Here is a 23,027-nt window from a genome sequence, read left to right as displayed (position 1 = left end):
CCTGTGTGCAGAGAATGGCCCATCTGTATTATACCGATTAGGGCTTAAAATAAGGTACAAAATGTCCTGAGAAACCTGTATGCAGATCAAGAAGCAACAGTTAGAACGGAACATAGAACAACAGACTGTTCCAAATCAGGAAAGGAGTACATCATGGTTGTATATTGTCACCCTGCTTATTCAACTTATACACAATGTACATCATGCGAAATGCTGGGTTGGATGAAGCTCAAGCTGGAATCAAGATTGCTGGGAGATATATCAGTAACATCAGATATGCAGATGACACCACGCTAATGGCAGAAAGCAAAGAGGAATTAAAGAGCCTTTTGATGAAAGTGAAAGAGGAAAGTGAAAAAACTGGCTTAAAATTCAACATTCAATAAATGAAGATCATAGCATCCTGTCCAATTACTTCATGGCAAATAGATGGGAAAACAATGGAAACAGTGACAGACTTTATTTTCTTGGGCTCCAGAATCACTGGGCTCCAGACTGCAGCCATGAAATTAAAGACACTTGCTCTTTAGAAGAAAACTATGGCAAAGCTAGACAGCATATTAAAAAGCAGAGACATTACTTTGCCAACAAAAGTCCATATAAGCAAAGCTATGGTTTTAACAGTAGTCATGTATGGACATGAGAGTTGGACCATAAAGAAGGCTGAGTGCCAAAGAATTGATGCTTTAGAACTGTGGTGCAGGTTCAATGCACGATACTGGATGCCTGGGGCTAGTGCACTGGGACGACCCAGAGGGATGGTATGGGGAGGGAGGAGGGAGGAGGGTTCAGGATGGGGAACACATGTATACCTGTGGCGGATTCATTTTGATATTTGGCAAAACTAATACAATTATGTAAAGTTTAAAAATAAAATAAAATTTTAAAAAAAAGAAAAAAAAAAGAAAATATTAAAAAAAAAAAATAGAACTGTGGTGCTGGGGAAGACTCTTGTGAGTCCCATGGACAGCAAGGAGATCAAACCACTCAATACTATAGGAAATCAACCCTGAATATTCATCGTAAAAACTTATGCTGAAGCTGAAGCTCCAATACTTTGGGTAAATGATGGGAAGACCTAATTCACTAGGAAAGACCCTGACACACTGGGAAAGATTGAAGGCAGGAGGAGAAGGGGTCAACAGAGGATGAGATGGTTAGATGGCTTCACTGACTCGATAGACGTGAGTTTGAGCATGCTCTGGGAGATGGTGAAGGACAGGGAAGCCTGGTGTGCTGCAGTCCACGGGGTCGCAAAGAGTCAAACATGACTGAGCGACTAAATAACAACCAAATATCTTACAGACATTGTATTATCTTTGTAAGATAATAAAATTAGCTAAACCACTTTTCTTATGTTTAATCTCTATAAATTATTTTTTGAAATGCCATGATTGATTTGACAGACTAAGATTTGAAACTTTAGAGGTATTCAAATCAGAAAAATGAAAAAAATCTAAGGACTCTGATTACACTGCATAGAAAGATTTAGTTGTTCTCTTTAAAACTATGAGTTTTAAAATTTTAATGATTTACAAATAATCAAAAGTATGTCTTACACCCTCATCAATTCTAGATTCTAAATAGAGATGAAATCATCTCTTGGGAAGCTTCCTTCAGGGAATTTGTAGTTGGGCATCCCTGTTGGCTCAGATGGTAAAGAATCTACCTGCAAGGCAGGAAACCTAGACTCCATCCATGGGGTCAGGAAGATCCCCTGGAGTAGGAAATGGCAACCCACTGTACTATTCTTGCCTTGAGAATTATATGGACAGAAAAGCCTGGTGGGCTACATTCCATGGGATCACAAAGAGTCAGACAAGACTGAGTAACTAATCCTTTCTTTCACTTTCAGACTCATTGGTAAAAAAGGCCAGTTTCTGCATATATACACATGTGAATGTAATTTTATTCCCTACCAGTATTTAATCTGCATTGTATAGATTCTTTAATCTTATTGTTAGTCACTTAATTTCTTTCTGCTTTGGTTTTAATAAATAGACTGACACTTGACATGTAGTTTTCCAAGGTTCAATTGTAGGTACTAATCTGTTAATAAAATGCTTTTATAGTCTCCAATGAAAGGTCCCATGTAAATAGCAAATTTTGTTTGTGTTGTCTTGGTCTCATTATGTACATTTTGTCTACTGGCCTCTGTCTTTTAAGATTCTGCATTTTATATTTTAAGATGTTTCAAGATTATAGAATATAATTAAGATTTTTAATTTCAGGAAGTTATTTCATGTTTCTACCAAAGAATGCTGCTGCTAAGTCGCTTTAGTCGTGTCCGACTCTGTGCTACCCCATAGACGGCAGCCCACCAGGCTCCCCTGTCCCTGGGATTCTCCAGGCAAGAACACTGGAGTGGGTTGCCATTTCCTTCTCCAATGCATGAAAGTGAAAAGGGAAAGTGAAGTCGCTCAGTCGTGTCCGACCCTTCGCGACCCTATGGACTGTAGCCCACCAGGCTCCTCCGTCCATGGGATTTTCCAGGCAAGAGTACTGGAGTGGGGTGCCATTGCCTTCTCCACTACCAAAGAATAATTCCTCTTAAATAACAGATCCCTGAGAAAGTGAGTACTTGTTTGTGTATAACACTTGTGACTTGTTGACATCTCTGTAAAACTATCCATGTGATTCTCAAGGTCAAATTACCTATGCAGCAGAAATAAAGCTAATTTAAAACCTGTGGCAGATGCATGTTGATGTATAGCAAAACCAATACAATATTGTAAAGTAATAATAATAATAATAATATTAAAATAAAAAATAAAAAAATAATAAAAGCTGACTTCTTATGCACCACTTAGGAGACTACTGGTTTTTCACTGCCAGCAATTTTTTTTAAGTCATCTTGTTTTATTTACAAATGTTAGTTACACACATATATACATATGTATATGCACACCACATACATACATGTCTCTCCCTTTAAGATACCACATAATGGATACTATGTGATAATCACAGAAAACAATTTTCAGCATATTAAGCATTCCTTCAGGGAAATCTAAATAAAACATTTTAAGAAGGTATAAAAATCACTCTAGTTTTTATTATATATGCTTGAGTTGATGGTGGCCTTCACTAGGGACATTTGTCAATATCTGCCATTTTTGGTTGCCACAATTTGGGGGTTGCATCCGGTATCTAGTGGCTAGAGTTCATGGCTGCTGTTAAACATCATACAATATACATGACAGTCTCCTGACCCTGCAATAATGAATTATCTGGCCCAAAATGGCAGAAACTATAGTTGAAGAACTATAAGATACTCTTTATATATAATAGATCTTTGAAAATTAATCTTCAACAATCAGGGTTTCTCCTAGGTTTGTTGCATCTTTTTTTTTTTTTTTTTATAACTCAATTTTTAATGACACATGAATATTTAAATACATTTCTTACATAGTACTTACAAGTGCTTCATAACTATTTAATCACATCAAAACATTGCAGACAAAGGTTAAGTCTCTTTTAATTACCCCTCAGCTATAGTCACTTCCCCTTCTTTTTTTTTTTAATTTTATTTTATTTTTAAACTTTACATAATTGTATTAGTTTTGCCAAATATCAAAATGAATCCGCCACAGGTATACATGTGTTCCCCATCCTGAACCCTCCTCCCTCCTCCCTGTTGCATCTTGTTAATTCTTAATTGCCCTGGGTCTCTTTACAGCGTGGCGTTGTGGGAAGAACAGGAGCTGGATAAAGTTCCCTCATCGTAGCTCTTTTTAGATTGTCAGACCTGAAGGTGACATTAAAAAAAAAAAAAAAAAAAAGATTGATGGGATCAGCACAACCAGCATTGGACTTCATGATTTAAGGAAGATAATGTCAGTTGCACCTCAGGTATGCATATCAGAGCATTCTTACATGCTCTTTTTATAAAGTATCTCAATTTAATTGCTTTTAATTTGATTTTTTTTTCAAATTGCATGAAAGGGTTGATCCTTTTTTTCCCAATAGAGCACATTTTTAGCATCAGGTATTTTCAACAGACATTTTTATCAGATACCATATTTTGTTTCTTTGTTCATTCATTAGTTTTGTGTACATGTGATTTATTAACTTACTGAGATAGATTTCTGGACTCAGTCTTCCTCAGTTGCCACAATTTTATCCACAGATAACCACATAATTCTGAGAACAAAAGGATAAATGGTTTGTTTAGTGCTAGACAGATTCTATGGGGAAACATGACTTTTAAGTGTCTTACAGATGGAATTTTGCTGTGGGAAATGAGGACATCTTTTCAAAGGTGATTATCTCCTTGAAGGACTTTCTGTGAAACTGTAGAGCTTTGAGAATTATAGTGTATATAGATGCTTTGGGGAGACTTTGACAATCCATTCTTTAGTGAATAATTTTCACCAGAGAGGCAGTACAGAATAATGAGGTGGAGCAGGGGACTCAGAATTCTGTCTCTATGTACCTCAGTTTTCTCTGTCTTACAAGATAACTAACAGTATCAACCCCTTGTGCTGTTGTGAGGACAAAATAGGTCACTAAGTGTGAAGTGCTTCCCTTAGACCCAGATGTGACTGCTGTGATGGTGGACCACTGAACTGGCCATCTTATCCTGAACTCTGATTGTGTTTTCTTTTCTTCTGCGTCTTAAAGAAGTGTAATTTTCAGGGAGTGTTTTGGAGACTGGATTATATGCACAGTAGACACTCCTGTCATTCCTTGTGGTTAATTCACTCAACACAATTCGGTGAATGTTTACTGAGAAATTACTATCCTCCAGGTATATAGCCAAAGGCAACCTAGATCCTGTGTCTTCATCTTCTATCCTGCCCTCTGCTTTGACAGACTTACTGATTTAAAAAAATTTTTTTTGAATTTTTTAAAAATATACTTGATAATCATCTGCCTATCCAAGGAAGCTCAGAAAAAATAGCCTCTTGAGATGAAAAACAGAGAGGAGATGAGAAAAAATGAGCCAGGCAATTGTGCTTCCTGGAATGTGGGTGTAATATGCCCTGAAATGCCTGTTTATTAGGAAGCATATAGAACATGGCACCCAAAGGGAAGGCGAACGTGGGCTTGGGTACAGCTGTTGCTATGTACCCATGGCCTCTAAAATACCTGGAATTACTCTAAGTACTTTTGAAACCAAGATGTTCTTTTCAGACTATAGTGAAGAGCCACCTCACAACACTTAAGATGTCTGCTATCAAGGAAAAGAGAGAGAGAAAGAGAATGACAAGTGCTGGCAAAGATGCAGAGAAAGTAGAAACTTTATTCATTGTTTATAGGAATGTAGAATAGTGCAGCCACTATGGAAATCAACTTGGTGTTTGCTCAGAAAAGTTAAAGATAGAATTACCTAGCAATTCTACTTTAGATTATAAACCCAAAAGAAATGGAAGAAAGGTCTTGAAGAGAGACATTTACATGCATGTTATAACAGCATTATTCTTAACAGCAGAAAGGTGGAGGCACCCAAGAGTCCATTGACAGATGAATCAATAAAGTGTGACGCATATACATACAGTGGAATATTATTCAACCTTAAAAGAGAAGAAAATTCTGACACATGCTACAACACAGATGAACCTTGAGGAAATTAAACTAAGTGGAATAAACCAGTCACAAAGGACAAATACTGTATGATTCTACTAACAGGAGGTTCCTAGAGTAGTAAATTCATGGATACAGGATGTAGAATGGTGGGTGCCAGGAGTTGCTAAGAGGGGAGAGTTGTTGTTTAATAGGTACAGAGTTTCAGTTCTGCAAGATGAAAGGAGATCTGTAAGGTGGTGATGGTTGTACAACAGTGTGAATGTATTTAATATCACTGAACTGTGCATTTAAAGGTGGTTAAGCTAGTAAATCTTATATGTATTTTACTACAATTAAAACAATTTTTATTTGAAGGTGCCCCATTCAGGAAAAATGCGAATAAATTTTCAGCACATTCAGACCCATATTTAAAAATTTCCTCTGGCTATTAGATTTATGACTTGTGGTTACACTAGAATATAAATTAGTTTAGATCCCTAAGTTTTACGTTTTGATGGTACTCATCTCTGAAATGGCCACATGAGATTAGTTAACAGAAATAAAGGGCATGTCTATAAAGTCCTTGGATGAAAGGCTTTAGAAACATGCCCTACATTATTTTTAATGCTTCTCAATAGGAAAAAGTTGTATGCTTGTGTGCATAAAATATCTATAAATAAATAACATTAGATTATTCTTGGCTCTGCCAATAATGTTTGGATGCACATCTGAGCAAAGACCAAGCAAACCTTTGCATAAACATGTTTTGGTTCTGTCCTGTTGGTTTCCACCCTTCCTTTGAGTATGCTCTAGGTACACATTCCAGAGAGCATGCTTACAAAATAGTACTAAGCTTTGTATCCATGTAGATTCCACTTTATATACCTTTGTCTCCAAGGTGCAATGTTGGTTGATCAAAGAGAGAGAATCTGGAGAGAACTTGCAACGTATAAAATGTCCCAGGATACCATTCAGGTGGTAGACAGGGGTGGAATGTTTAAGAGTATAGACCGAGTGTCAGTATGACCCATAGTTTTATGTCCTTTCTGCCTCATATGACTGTGGGGCCTTGAGGACCTCACTCGGCTTCCAAATTTCAGTGTCCTTGTCCTTGAACTGGGTCTGGTAATCATTGCCACAGATTTGCTCTGAAGATGTAACTGAGTGAGAAAATGTTTGTGCCCATGTCTGGTTCTTAGGAAAGCTCAGTCAAAAAGAACTATTATTATTCTTAAGGATCAGGGCACAAGCCTTTGGGTATTATTTCTGCTTACGTACAAAGAGTAACACCTTCTGGAGTGAATTTACTTTTTAATTTCTGCTTATGTGTTCACAGTCCTTGGTTATTATATTTATTATTGCAATATAAACTAAGTTGTTTTTATAAATATAAATAGTAAAGCAAAGAAAGAAAACTAAAAACAAAAGACACAATAGGAATTTGGGGGAAAAGTGTAACAAATGTATCTACCATTTTCCACCAAAAGCAAGAAGACAGACTAGCATTTTTTTGTAGTTTGAATTCTGGCTCCCCTCCCACCAGCTTCTATCCTGGCCTCCATCTTGTACACACTGATATTTTCTTACTTATACACCAAGACCCCTGGCCTTCTCAGCCTACCCCACACTCTTTCCTTTCCTTGAGGACAGAGCCTATATTTCTCATGTCTGTTTCTCTAGTGCTTGTTACAATTCCTGGCAAATTACATGAATTACTGATAATTCCTAACGTTTCTGGAATAACTAACATGTCTAGCCACTTATCATACCATTTTCTGCTTAATCCTCACAATTCTTTTATTATCCTTACCTAATGGATTTAAAAACTAAAGCACGGGGAGCTTATCCCACTTATCAAGTAAGGGACAGAGTCAGGATTCAATTTGTGTGTGTCTGTTTATTTTTTTAAATTGAAGCACAGTTGATTCACAGTGTTTCAATTGTATAGCAAAGAGTTTCAGTTATATGTATTTTTATATATAAAATTTTATATAAATATATATGTATATATACATAATATCTGTGTGTGTGTATATATATATATATATGTATTTTTTCGGATTCTTTTATCATAGGTTATTGCAACATAGTGCATAGAATTTCCTGTTCTATAAGTAGATTCTTTTTATCTATTTAGTATATAGTAGTGTGTATCTTTTGGAGATGGCAATGGCACCCCACTCCAATACTCTTGCCTGGAAAATCCCATGGAGGGAGGAGTCTGGTAGGTGGTAGTCCATGGAGTCGCTAACAGTTGGACATGACTGAGCAAATTCACTTTCACTTTTCACTTTTCACTTTCATGCATTGGAGAAGGAAATGGCAACCCACTCCAGTATTCTTGGCTGGAGAATACCAGGGACAGAGGAGCCTAGTGGGCTGCCGTCTATGGGGTCGCATAGAGTTGGACACGACTGAAGCGACTTAGCAGCAGCAGCAGCAGTGTGTATCTTTTACTACCAGATTTCTAATTTATCCCTCCCTATCTCTTTTCTCTTTGGTAACCATTATTTGTTTTCTATGTCTGTGAGTCTATTTCTGGGTTTTAAATAAGTTCATTTTTATAATTTTTTTAAGATTCCATGTATAATCATCTCATATGATGTTTATCTTTCTCTGACTTATTTCACTTAGTCTGACAACCTCTGGGTCCCAATCCTTGTTGCTGTGAGTGGCATTATTTCATTCTTTTTTTATGGCTGATAATAATTCCATTGTGTGTGTGCATGTGTATGTATATCCCACAGTTTCTTTATCTATTCATCTATCCATGGGCATATCTTGGCTGTTGTTAAGTACTTCTGCTGTGAACATTTGGGTATGTGTATCTTTTTCAATAAGGTTTTTTATCTTTTCCAGATATATGCTGAGGATTAGAGTTGTTGGATCACATGGGAACTTTTTCTGCTTTTTAAGGAACCTCCTCATTGTTTTCCATAATAGCTGCACCAGTTTACATTCCCACCAACAGTGTAGGAAGGTACCCTTTTCTTTACACCATCTCCAGCATTTACTATTTGTAGACTTTTTAATGATGGCCATTATGACCAGTGTGAAGTCATACCTCATTGTAGTTTTGATCTGCATTTCTCTAATAATTAGTGCTGTTGAATATCTTTTCATATGCCTTTTGGCCATCTGTATTTTTCTTTGGAGAAATGTCTAGTTAGGTCTTTGGCCCATTTTTTGATTGGATTGTTTGTGTCTTTGATATTGAGCTGTATGAGCTGATATATATACAGAAGTCTCTTGCCTTTATATAGACTAAAATCAAAGTATCAGAGAAATTAGGGAAGCAATCTCATTCGCCATCATGAAAAATTAATGCTAGGAATAACTAGGAATAAACCTACCGAAAAAGGCAAAAGACCTGTAGTCCAAAAACTATGAGATGCTGATGAAAGAAATTGAAGACAACACAAACAGATGGAAAGATATACTGTGTTCTTAGATTGAAAGAATCAATATTGTTAAAAATGGCCATAGTATCCAAGGAAATTTACAGATTCAGTGTAATCCCTATCAAATTACCAATGGCATTTTTCACAGGACTAGAACAAAAAATATTTTTTTTAATTTATACAGAAACAGAAAATACCTCAAATAGCTAAAACCATCTTGAGAAAGAAGAACATAGCTAGAGGAATCACAGTCCCTGACTTCAGAATATACTACGGGGACACAGTAATGAAAAAGTATGTTACTGTCACAGAAACCAGACACGTAGATTAATGGAACAGGATATAAAACCCAGATATAAACCCATGCATTTATGGGCAATTTATCAAAGACCAAAGAGGTAAGAATATGTAATGGATAAAAGACAGTCTCTTCAATAAATAGTTCTGGGAAATCCAGACAACTATGATGCTTTTGAACTGTGGTGTTGGAGAAGACTCTTGAGAGTCCCTTGGACTGCAAGGAGATCCAACCAGTCCATTCTAAAGGAAATCAGCCCTGGGATTTCTTTGGAAGGAATGATACTAAAGCTGAAACTCAGTACTTTGGCCACCTCATTCGAAGAGTTGATTCATTGGAGAAGACCCTGATGCTGGGAGGGATTGGGGACAGGAGGAGAAGGGGACGACAGAGGATGAGATGGCTGGATGGCATCACTGACTCGATGGACGTAAGTCTCAGTGAACTCCAGGAGTTGGTGATGGACAGGGAGGCCTGGTGTGCTGCAATTCATGGGGTCGCAAAGAGTCAGACACGACTGAGTGGTTGATCTGATCTGATGTGTAAAAGAATTAAATTAGAACTTTCTCTAATACCATAGACAAAAATAAAGCCAAAATAAATGAAAGACCTAAAGATCTGTAAAACAAGATCCTAGAGGAAAACATAGAATACTCTTTGACATAAATCACAGCAATATGTTCTTGGATCTGTCCCCTAAAGTCTTGGAAATAAAAGCAAAAATAAAGGGGACCTAGTTAAACTGAAAAGAATTTGCAGCCCAAAGGAAACCATAAATAAAACTGAAAAGAAAGCCAATGGAATGGAAGAAAATATTTGCAAATGTTGCAACCAGCAAGGTATTGTTTTCCAAAATATACCAACAGGACTCAAATTTAAAGCGATTCCCAGCTCTAGACCTTGTGCAGCAAATTACTCTGCTTGTGACTTCATGTGGCTGTTGAGTGTGGTCCATGTACAACTGATTTGTATCATGATTCATGTACCTATGTGTGCATAAATACACACACACACACACACACAGAGGAACAAAAATTTGACAAATAACACTACTCTTGCTCTGTGTTCTGATATTTTCTGTGATACCAGTTCTAGTTCATATAAATGACAAAATGATGGTCACGAGGCACAAAGTTGATTTCATCATCCATTGGTTGCACCTGCAGTTTGACAAGCACCACCCCTCAGTGTCCCCCTGTTGGGCTGGGCTCCTGTTCCATGTTAGCATCACACCAGGACCTTCACTGTTACTCCAGATTCTCAGAGCAGTCCTGTACGGATAACCCCAGTTTCCAGTAAGTCTTGAGAAGGTTAATAATTTATCCTGAGTCTAATAACTAATGAGCAGTAAAATCAGAACTGAGAATTGTCTGACTCCAAATTTATTTTTTTCAATAAATGTTAGTTGAACTGAATGATGTTCTCATCAGATAGTTTCCTGAATTTTTCCTACCATCACACTCGAAAGGATTCCCCAAACCATAACAAAGTGAATAAGTATGAAGCAAAGCCAGGAGATACTCCTCCTACTGCCCTGTCCGTTATTTGGACAGCATCAGTTTTTTTTTTTTTTTTTTTTTTTTGGCAAGCAAGGCCCTTAGCTTTATTTTCAACAGGGTTTTGAAATGGGTTTATTCATTTATGTGTAATGGGCTAATAAGTGTCAAGAGAACATACTCAAAATCTTACCCTCTCCAACCAAGACCCCTTTGTCTTTACAATGTCTTACTGGCTTAGAGGTGAAGAAAGGCTATTGATTTGGTTACTTGAAGTTAATTTGTCTAAGTGCAGAAAACTTAAATCTCTCTTCCCCCTAAATGAGTGGGAAGGAGTGATGCTTGTGTCTGAACACCCTGATTTAGGGAACCTGGGAAGCTGAGACCAGACTCTGCAGAAGGGAGCCCAGTGCTGTTTCTTTGAGTTGCCCCACTCAGGTGAGCCACTCAGATAATGAACTCACATCATCTTCTCTGGCTGCCTGCTCCCTGTGATCCTGGGCAAAGCGAGCTTCTGGGGTCCTCTCTCTCTCTCCCAGGCTCATCCCACCATCCTGCTGACCCCACATGAACAGATGAGAATTGCAGGAGATGAGATAGCAGCAAAGACCTGGGTAGGAACCAGAGACAGGGGAGTGGGGACATAGACCATCAGTCCTGGGGGATCTTTCGAAGATGAATAATGTGTTTTAAAGAAGGTAGTCCTCAATTTGTGTTCAAAATTCAGGAATGAGCAAAAATGAAAGGTCTTCCTAAGTTGTTTCCTGGAATAGAACAGGTAGGATGTATGTTCATCCTTTGTGCTAAGGATCTGAAGTAGTTAAGTATGTTTCCCAGAGAGAACACCGACTGAGATTATATTCAGGGAGTAGCTGAAAGGATCTGGAAAATGAAGTGAAAATGGAGAAAAGAGGAATATTGGGGCGCAGCCTCCCCTTGCATGGCCACATCATCTGTTTTAACCTCATGGAAACAGCTGAAGAATGGGAAATTGCCTGCATGTTGAAATCTGAGGGTTGATAATTACAAAGAGTAAAAAATGTTTTTTGAAAATCTGAAGTAGAATGATGGTTATTCCTCTAACAAGGAACTCTTACCATTGCACAGATGGTTGTTTAGTCTTTGATCCTAAATTCAAGAGTTTTAAAGGAGACCTTAAATTTGGGTCTTTGGATTTTTCAGTTTAGTAATCATTTCCAAATGTATGATCAGTGATTTCACTGCTTGGAGGCATACTGACCATTTAATCAACATGCAAATAAAGCTCCTTTTATAATATCTTTTTAATTTTGGATTTTGTTTAGGGATATGCATTTTTTGATGGCACGCTCTGAGTCTTCTGCATTCATTTCTCTCTCACCAGACTTAGAGAAAATATTGAAAGAATATACGGGAGGCTGTCTGAGTGCCATTCTTCTTCATGACTAGGGACAATAATGTCTATCTTCTTCATCTTTCTTCTCAGGCTTTTGTGGAGTGAGGAGGAAAGTTTAGCCCCAAGACCAGGCAGAATTTTGAGGCTGGTGATTCCGAGCAGTTCCGGGCACTTGTGGAAGAGTCAGGTGTCCTCTTGTTCCCACACGTGTGCCTCCCCTTGTCCTGCCCCCTTCACTGAAAGGAGCCAATTGGGCTCTTCTCTGCGGCCCATATTCTTATAGCCTGGCTTACTGAGCCTTCCAGAAGAAAATGTAAATGGTCTACATGAGCTTTTGTACAACATTCTCTCTTGAAACTTGGAAGGAAGCATATATTTCGAGGGTAATTTACTTGTGGTTCCTCCAAAAGTAGAACAGGAAAAGTTATTTAAATAATTTTATTATGACCCAAGTCATAATTGGTTTCAGGTCATCCTGACCTTGTAGTTAGTAATGAGGTTCCATAAGGCAGGTCTTCCTGACACACAGGTGAGAGAACGTGGGGATCAGGTTGATGCAGAATCCGAGGAGATCTCTCCATCGACAGAGGTGCTGTAGACCCCAGGAGCTGACTTCTCTTTGCACGTGTGGTGATGTTCCTTTCACACAAGTGGAGAGATTCAATATCCTAGAAGACTGTTTGACCAGTAGAGAAAAGAGCCTAGTTTATTCTTCAGTGCCAGTGTGTAAATAATGGTTTTTCTTTGAGTCACAAACTTCAACTAATCATGCTACTGATATTTCCCAGTCACACTAGGATTGACAGCTAGTTTATGTAGATCTTGATGTAAAGTTTCTCAAGTAATTTTGTCCTCAGTTTGTGTGTGTGCTTAAGCCAATATTCCCAGGAAGGCATTAAAAAAAAAAAAATATATATATATATATATATATCTCAAATCCTCCTTTCTCTTCTTCAGTTTTTTTTGTTAGATAAAAAGCTTCTTCCACACTTTCTTCTTTCATTAATGTTGAGTAGTCTGGTGGATATTTTGTAGCACACTTTGCACATGGAAAATTATTTTATAGATAATGTTTTCTAAACATACATTTTCAAATTTATTATTAATAATTACAGTTAATTTTGATATTTTATATTTTAATTCTGTTCTGTAAGCATTGGGATACAATGAAAAGAGGTTAAGGTAATAACATTCCCCATTTTGGTGTATTTAGGAACCTGTTTTATTCACTGGAACAATGAGGAACAATCTGGATCCTTTAAATGAACATACAGATGAAGAACTGTGGAATGCCTTAGAAGAGATAACTTATTAATATTAAATGTAATTAATTGTTAGCATCAGTATCCATGTGTGTACACTTAGAGCACTGCAGGTAATTAGGAGGACCTTAACAGTTTAACTGACTTTGTTTACCTCCTAGAAGAACATTGATGACACGTGTGCACTTAAAATGTTTGTTAATTGATGATGATGAAAACCAACAATATAATGCCATGTTTCAATTTTAGCTTTATCGTTAAAACCCTGAATGACTAGACACATTATTTTGTCCTTAGCAGAGCACTAAATTAGACGTTAAAACTGTGGGATCAAATTCTACTAGTGATCTGCTGCTGCTGCTGCTGCTAAGTCGCTTCAGTTGTGTCCGACTCTGTGCGACCCCATAGACCAGCAGATCACCAGGCTCCCCCGTCCCTGGGATTCTCCAGGCAAGAACACTCGAGTGGGTTGCCATTTCCTTCTCCAGCCCATGAAAGTGAGAAGTGAAAGTGAAGTCAGTCAGTCGTGTCCGACTCTTAGCGACCCCATGGACTGCAGCCCACCAGGCTCCTCTGTCCATGGGATTTTCCAGGCAAGAGTACTGGAATGGGGTGCCATTGCCTTCTCCAACTAGTGATCTAGTGATGTCATTACCCTAATCACCCTCTAGTGTTCATTTTGTTCTTCTGGTCTTAGGGAACATCTACTAAGTGGAGATAATAGTAGTTTTTCATTATTAACTGAAAGATGTGAATGAGATCAGACCAATAAAATGAGGAAGTTTCATAGTAAAGTGTTTATTAAAGTATATTGTATAGCTGGAATGTGAGAAGAAGGCATAGATTCGTGCAGTCATGTCTGACTCTTTGCAATGCCATAGACTGTAGCCTGCCAGGCTCCTCTGTCCATGGAATTCCCCAGGCAAGAATACTGGAGAGGATTGCCATTCCCTTCTCCAGGGGATCTTCCCAACCCAGGGAATCCAACCTGAGTCTCCCACATTGCAGGCAGATTCCTTACTGCCTGAGCCACCAGGGAAGCCCTGGAATGTGAGAAATTATCATTTATTGGTGATTATGTCCTTTTAATGCCACAGCATGAATGCAGGTAACAGAACCCTGGAGAATTTGCTGAGCTCTTGTATGGAGAGGTTCATTTCTGGAGAATTTTCTGTCATTTGTGTCATGTTTCCCTTTGCCCCACTTCTTTGAATTCCTTCACCCTTGCATGAAACATTTTTGACTATTAACTTCCTGTTGGTTTGAATATTTAATGCAAATTATTTTGTGTATTTGCAGTTGTTTTCCAAATCGATTCTACTGATGGCAGAAACTCTAGACTTCTAAACCATAGACAGTCTTCGAATTTCTCATAAGACCTTGCTCAGTCTTTTGCTTCTAAAAAGTAAGCACATGCATTCTTATACACTGACAAGAAAAGATCAGAAAGAGAAATTAGGAAACAATCTCATTAACATTGCAACAAAAAGAATAAGATACCTAAGAATAAACCTGCCTAAAGAGGCAAAGACCAGTACTCAGAAAACTGTAAGATACTGACAAAAAAAACCCAAAGACAATACAAACAGATTGAAGGATATATTGTGTTCTTGGATTTGAAGAATCAATATTGTGAAAATGACTATACTACCCAAAGAATCTACAGTTTCAATACAATCCCTGTCAAATTACCAATGATATTTTTCATAGAATTAGGGCTAAACATTTTACAATTTGAATGGAAACACAAAAGATGCCTAAAAGCTGAAGCAATCTTAAGAAAGAAAAAATGAAACTGGGGAAATTAGCTTCCTTGATTTCAGACTACATTATTAAGCTGGCCAAAAAGTTCATTACATAAGATGTTATAGAAAAACCCAAATGAACTTTTTGATAAACTCACCGAAGAGCTACAGTGATCAAGATGGTATTGTACTGGCACAAAAAACAGAAACATAGATCAATGGAAAAGTATAGAAAGCCCAGAGATGAACTCACAGACCTGTGGTCATCTAATCTATGACAAAGGAGGCAAGAATACAGAATGGAGAAAAGACATCGCTTCAATAAGTAGTGTGGGAAAATTGGACAGCTACATGTAAAAGAATGAAATTAGAACACTCCCTAATACCATATAAAAAATAAACTCAGAATGGATTAAAGACCTAAATGTGAGAACAGACACAATAATACTTAGAGGAAACATAGGAAAAATACTCTTGCACATAAATAACTACTAAAAAATTTTTATTGCTCTCTTCATTTCAGAGAAGTGTGATATGGTTCTTTAATGTTGTTGTTGTTGTTGTTGTTACACAAATCTGAGTGACTGTTCGTGCTGTTTTAAATTGATGTGTTCGTCATTTAGTGTTACCCTTTCAGAAAACTCTGAAATCTATAATATGTAGATGAGCCTTGACTGTGAGCAGGCAGATTGGGAGGCCTGACAATTTCTAGCCAGTAATTCTGGTTTCTGAAGGATGTCAGCACTAAGTCTTTACAAACCCACCTGGCTTCCCAGCAACATGGGGATATTGTTTTCCTAAATTGGGTCAATTACTTTACCTTCTCATGCACAAAAAGAAGTTCATCTCTGATTTCATTTGTGAGTCTTTAGTGAAATTCTAGAATAGAAGAAGGGAGAGCCGTTAACCATCAAATGTAATAAAAGATAGGATGATCCACTGATCTTGAATTCACAGGACAGATTTAATGGTGAAATTATGACATCTTAGAAAAAAAAAAAAACTGGAAGTACTGGTAAATTATTTTTCAGTTTGTTTCCCAGCTGATATTTTTTTTCAGATTCTCAGGTAGAAATATTACTCCAGAATTTTAGAACACCTTGTTCCATAGACAGAGAGGCAATATTAATCTATGTTCTAAAACTGATGAAGTGGTAGAAGAGGTAGATAACACTAGGATCTTCCTTTATTTAAACTACATTTGGAACTTTCTATAAAAAGAAATAGATTTGAGTTTATTTCAAAAGTGAAGTGTGTGGTTTCCATGTATTGCTTGTGGAATTGACCCTGTTAACTTTGGTAATATCACTTAGAGAAATCATCCCATTATTTTATTTCTTTAGGAACTGCTTCTTTATGACTGTTCTAAAGAAAACCTACCAAATCTTTCATTGAAAAACATACAAATGTGATAAAGAAAAATTCCTGAAGAAATAGAATAATGGGGTGATTTATCACTCTTAAGTGTGTGCATGTGCATGCTCAGTTATATCTGACACTTTGCAAACCCTGTGGAACTATAGCCTGCCAGAGTCATCTGTCCATGGAGTTTTCCAGGCAAGAAATACTGAAGTGGGTTGCTGTTTCCTACTCCAGGGGATCTTCCCAAACCAGGAATCGAACCCACATCTCTTGCATCTCCTGCATTGGCAGGAGGATTCATAACCACTGCACCACCTGGGAATCCTGTTGCTCTAAGAGGTATCACTAAATTAATAAGGTCAATTTTTAAGTGAACTCAAAACCCTAGTTATTAGTTTGTAAATGATGCCAAACTAGACATGTGAACCCAAACTCACAGAGCTGGCCTGAGAGTGAGAAGGAGGGAACTGCTATGTTTTGTCTTAAAATTCCTCTAATTCTGTTTCCTCCTCCTTCCTTGGGAGAGATGGACATTCAGAAGGGAGACAGTCCTAAAGATGCTGCCTATCTCATCTTGGTTATTTTTCAAAATATGCTGAAAGTATGTTTTTCATATGCTGAAAACTAGCCATATTACTATAAATTAACAAAAGTTCATCAGAAATTAGTGTTGATTGGGGTGCTAAAGAGCAGAGGCAGAACCACAAACATAACATGAATGTACCTGAAGATGAAGCACTTTATCACTCAAATGTTAAAAGAACACAGTAGATAAAATTCTCAAAATGAATCATCAATGTGTTGCTTCTGTTAAAAAAATAAAAACAAAACAGCTTAGATTCTGGGATATGAAATTAAGCACATGGTCTGTCCTGTCAAAACTGGGGAAGAAATCATGCAGTCAAATGTTTAATGTTGATAATATCTCTGTTCTGATAGAAAGTATGTCTCATCACACAGGAAACCAAGATACAGAAACCTGGAAGTCAGCAGCCTGTGTATCAGGAACCATGTGGTTAATCCTTGCAGTGCAGACAGGTCACATGTCCATTTCCAGGCCTTGCATTAAGGTGAATGGGCTCTCCCTTTACTTCCTTTACTGCCAGTCCTGCTCTAGTAAAAGCTCTTCCCCCTCTGATTGCATTTGACTGTCTCTTTATAGCCCACACCAGCCTTTCTTTTTGAAAAGTAAGAAGGTTCCACAAAATATAGAAACCGTCTGACATCTATGTTGATCTCTTGTAAGGGGTGTTGGTGCCTGGTTGGTAGATTCAGTACATGTAGTAGGTTACAGTGAAAATCTTTATGGGGATAGAAATAGGGTGCCTTCAATTTCAGTGTGTTATTTTTCAACTTTGCTATGTGCTATTATTCTCCCAAACTCAAAAGCAGTCTGAAGGATTCTGTACTGAGATGTATAGTTCTGAATAGTGTTATTTGCTCCATTTTCCTTAAATCATAACGTTTTCAGTGCTTCCCATTGTTGAAAGTATGATATGGTATCTTGGAGCTAGTTAATTGTTATAAGAATATACTTATCTACACTTAATGAGAAAGTAGTGTTATATGTAAATTATTTATCTATGTGGATTTATTTTCTAATTATGGTACAGATATGCTGCACGATGAAATTCACTCATGTCTTTGTTCATACAGCCAACAAATATCTCCTGAGAGCTTGTTAGGCAGTGTTGCCGATTCTGGGGCTATCACAGTCATCAAAAGACAAAAAGTCTCTACCCTTTTGGAGCTTAAATTCTCTTGGAGAAGATGGAAATCAAGTCAATTAATATGTAACAAGGTCTCAGCGATGATACATGCAAAGGAGGAAAATGGAGCAGAACATGAAGAGGCACTAGCTGATAGCATTATTAATAATAGGCAATATCTATTGATCTGTTGTCAATTCTACATGTACTGATTCACTTTATACTCTATCAATGTTAGGAGGTACCCATCTTTATAATTATGATATTATAGTCTTAGAGCTTAGGAAGCTAAGGTGGAGTAAGTTTAGTAACTGGCCCAGTTGGCAGAGCCAGGCAGGACTTATGCCCAAGCTGTCTGGCTTCAACCATCCTTATTTATTTATTTATTTTTTGGCTCTCCTGGTTCTTCTTTGCTGCTTGCAGGCTTTCTCTAGTTGCGGCACAGGGGCTACTCTTCATTGCTGTACACAGCTTCTCACTGACATGACTTCTTTTGTTCTGGCCCTTGGGCTCTGGAGCGCACAGGCTTCAGTACTGTGGGCTGCAGGCTCCATAGTTGCAGCCTGTGGGCTCTAGAGTATGAGCTCAGTAATTGTGGCACATGGTTTTATTTGCTCCTTGCCATGTGGGATCTTTCTGGGCCAGGGGTAAAACCCATGTCCTCTGCATTGGCAGGTGGATTCTTAACCACTGGACCACCAGGGAGTCCTAAGCCTCCAATTTTTTGTTTTTAAATTTCACATCACAAGAACATGGAAGAAACAGTACGATGAACACATACACACCTTCACCTGATTCATCAGCTCTTAGTGTCTTCCCATATTTTCTCCATCTCTTCTATAATTTACGTTTTGTTGAATTGTTTGTAAGTTGGAGAAATGTTTATTAAAAGTTGGATTTCACCTTTACATGCATAAATGTGCACCTTGTAAGAACAAGGACATTCTCTTATATGTCCTAACACAGTTATCGCAATCAATAAATTTCATAGTAATATTATACTATTATCTAGTATGTTTTCAGATTCTCTAGTTGTAATTTCTCGGAGAAGGCAATGGCACCCCACTCCAGTACTCTTGCCTGGAAAATCCCATGGACGGAGGAGCCTGGTAGGCTGCAGTCCATGGGGTCGCTAAGAGTCGGACACGACTGAGTGACTTCACTTTCACTTTTCACTTGCATGCATTGGAGAAGGAAATGGCAACCCACTCCAGTGTTCTTGCCTGGAGAATCCCAGGGACGGGGGAGCCTGGTGGGCTGCCGTCTATAGGGTCGCACAGAGTCAGACACGACCAAAGCGACTTAGCAGCAGCAGCAGCAGCAGCAGTTGTAATTTCTAGTTATTACTGTCTGCTTCTATTGTCCTTTTTTTCCCATTTTAATACTTAAGTATAACTTGATTTATCATTACACTATAGAAGGCCTTTATATTCGTATATTCTCATAACCATCCCTGACTTAGAAATGAAGACAGAGTCTCAAAAAACCTAATTTTCTGAAAAACATTTCCCCTCACAACCCTTTTTCTTTATGAAGCAGATATGGACAAACTCGAAGAAAAGTATAAAATGAAATTAGTGATGAGATGTCATCCAAGTCAGAGGCAAGTGTGTGTCAGAATGTCAGTCTGTCAGTCTTAAGCAGTCCAACCACTTGCACCACAATCCAAATCTCACCCTTTAGATTTTGTGTACTTTTCATGTTAATGCTACATAACAATACCATATTTAATTCTAACTCAGAATTCCCCTTTCATGGGATTGGACTACATCAGGAGCACAATCTAGATTCACATTTATAGATGTGCTTCAGCATTTAGGATACCTGAAAAATGAAAAAATGAAAACTGCTCACTCACCCTTGGTGTGTTATATGACATATATGTTATATGTGACATATTTTATATGACATTATAATGTGTTAGATAACTTATCAGCTATTACTCATCAATCTATTGGTCTCTTAATTTGAAGTATATTTCTTCTTTGTTGTTCAGCATCAAGTATAGCCTGTTTGGTTCTTGCTCTATAATAGTTTTCCAAAACAAATATTTATTGAACTGACCCCTACTACCAAATGTACTTTCAAATTATCTTTAGCAGTTAAAATTTTGTTTTCTGTAATCTTATGAGTATAATTTTATGAAGATAGATTACTATAAACATCACCTATATCCATATTATGGGGGAAATAAGATGTTGTGTCTTATTTTTCATGAGTTTTCTTTCACTGCAAGACATTTATGACACTGAGGAAAATGCAATTGACTGGCCCACTATTTATAGAATTAAACTTGGGAAAGAACCATCACCAGAGCAGGTTCCAGGATTACTGATGTATAAGGTGCAGTTTGCCATTCTTTGAATTTGTGTATTTTAAACTTCACCAAATGTGCTGGTAAGATTATATCTTCAGAGAAAAAGACTTCCTGTAAAAATTTTTGAAGTTTGTCTTTAGTGTACCAACTCCTATACAAAATGAACGTTGGGAAACTTGACTCAACCATAAAGATTGTTTTAACTTTTCTGTTTAAACCACATTGGGAGAAAGAGCTTCATTTTTTGAGAGACTCCCTTAACTAATCCCTCGGTGGGGTTTCTGGAGGCTATCCTATGGCAGGGATGGGGGACATTGAGATCTTTCTGTCCTGACTTGACTCCACCATCTTTCTCAGTGAACACTCTTTAGAAAGAGCTCTCCCCATCACCTGGCTGTACATGTAAGATACATAAGAAGTCCTGAGGATGTCAAATTTCTATTGTTTAAGAGCTTTGTCTATTTCAATAACAGTTTGCTTAGGAAAATGTCATTCTTTCTGTTTTTATCCACAGGTGCAACTTAAAAATGCCATTGAAAATCTTCCTGGTAAAATGAATACTGAATTAGCAGAATCTGGGTTGAACTTGAGTGTTGGACAGAGACAACTGGTGTGCCTTGCCAGGGCTATTCTCAAGAAAAATCAGATATTGATTATTGACAAAGCCACATCAAACATGGATCCAAGGTATGGAGCTGACCCAGGAAACCTTGAATTTGACTTCTAAATGTGGTAAATGGAAAACATTTTGTGATGCTTAGAAATGTTCTAAGTGTTCTCTTGTCCCCATAGGTATTTCTTGATAATATTAATTCCAGGAAACAAAGGAAAAACCAAGACATGTTATATGGGGTTAATGATGATATGAGGCATCCTGAGAGCTAGATTCCTAAGTCCAGCTCCTTATAGTTACAAACAATTTTGAGGGAAGACTATTTTCCATCATTTTATGAAAAACAGTAAATTTCTAAATATACCTTTTATACTTAGTTTTTTAGGAACAAGATTATATGTTAAGGTATTGATTTTTAAAAACATTATAAAAGTATCATGATGTTTTTAAATCTTGTCTGTTTTCCCTGTATTTACTGAACTAAATCAATATCTTTGATTCTAGAACTGATGAGGTAATACAAAAAAAAATTCGTGAGAAATTTGTCCAGTGCACTGTGCTAACCATCGCACACAGGTTGAGCAATGTCATTGACTGTCAATTGATATTGGTAAGACCCTCACCATTTTAGTTGTTTTCATTTATGTTCATTTTCTCAAATTATTCTTCCTTGTAAAACTTGATAGGAACCTCCATTAATTTAATTTTCTCTTAGTTTCTCCTCTCACTCCTGAAAATTGTTGTTGTTCAGTCGCTCAGGCATGTCTGACTCTGCGACCCCATGGAGTTCAGCATACCAGGCCTCCCTGTCCTTCACTATATCCCAGTTTGTTTAAACTCATGTCTGTTTGAGTCCATGATGCCATCCAACCATCTCAACCTCTGTCACCCCTTCTCCTCCTGCCTTCAATCTTTCCCAGCATCAGAGTTATTTCCAATGAGTTGGCTCTTCGCATCAGGTGGTCAAAATATTGAAGCTTTAGCATCAGTCCTTCCAATGAACACTCAGGGTTAATTTCCTTTAGGATTGACTGGTTTGATATCCTTTCAGTCCAAGGAATTCTCAAGAGTCTTCTCCAGCACCACAGTTTGAAAGCATCAATTCTTTGCCGCTTAGCCTTCTCTGTGGTCCAACTCTCACATCCATACATGACTACAAGAAAAATCATAGCTTTGACTAAATGGACCTTTGTTGGCAATGTTATGTCTCAGCTTTTTAATTCACTGTCTAGGTTTGTCATAGCTTTTATTCTAAGGAGCAACAGTCTTTTTAGTTTCATGGCTGTAGGCAGTGTCCATAGTGATTTTGGAGCCCAAGAAAATAAAGTCTGTCACTGTTTCCATTGTTTTCCCATCTATTTGCATGAAGTCATGGGAGTGGATGCCATGATCTTCATCTTTTGAATGTTGAGTTTTAAACCAGCTTTTTTTCACTCTCCTCTTTCACCTTCATCAGGACACTCTAGTTTCTCTTTGATTTCTGCCACAAAGGTGGTATCATCTCCATATCTGAGGTTATTGATATTTCTCTCTGCAATCTTGATTCCAGCTTGTGCTTCATCCAGTTCAACATTCTGCATGATGTACTCTGCATATACATTAAATAAGCAGAGTGACAATATACAGCCTTGATGTACTCCTTTCCCAATTTGAACCTTATTTGTATTTCTTGCTTTAGAAATAGACATACCTTGTTTTATTGCACTTCCAAGATACTGCATTTTTATGAATTGAGAGCTTATCATAACCCTGCATCAAGCAAGTCTATGGCTGCCATTTTTCAAACAGTATTTCCTCATTCCATTTCTCTGTGTCATCTTTTGGTAATTCTCGCTATATGTCAAACTTTTTCACAATCATTATATTTTCTCTGGTGATCTGTTACATCAGTGTTACTGCTATGACTTGCTGAAGTCATAGCAACTCATTCAAAATACTAAC

At 37.5% G+C, this 23,027-nt stretch overlaps 1 protein-coding gene across 1 annotated transcript in view; it reads left to right on the top strand.

The window, feature by feature from the left end:
- Positions 1-23,027, top strand: part of LOC104969875 (ATP-binding cassette sub-family C member 4-like) — a 125,903-nt gene that overhangs the window by 70,792 nt on the left and 32,084 nt on the right. Inside the window, 5 exon segments of the mRNA XM_059892175.1 lie at positions 3,680-3,743; positions 3,746-3,852; positions 13,292-13,379; positions 20,986-21,160; positions 21,591-21,696. Coding sequence (XP_059748158.1) covers positions 3,680-3,743; positions 3,746-3,852; positions 13,292-13,379; positions 20,986-21,160; positions 21,591-21,696 — 540 coding nt within the window.

This window comes from Bos taurus, chromosome 12 (genome assembly GCF_002263795.3).
Source record: "Bos taurus isolate L1 Dominette 01449 registration number 42190680 breed Hereford chromosome 12, ARS-UCD2.0, whole genome shotgun sequence".
Taxonomy (NCBI): Eukaryota; Metazoa; Chordata; class Mammalia; order Artiodactyla; family Bovidae; genus Bos; species Bos taurus.
Note: the sequence above shows the minus strand (reverse complement) of the source record. Positions and strands in the feature narration are given on the sequence as shown.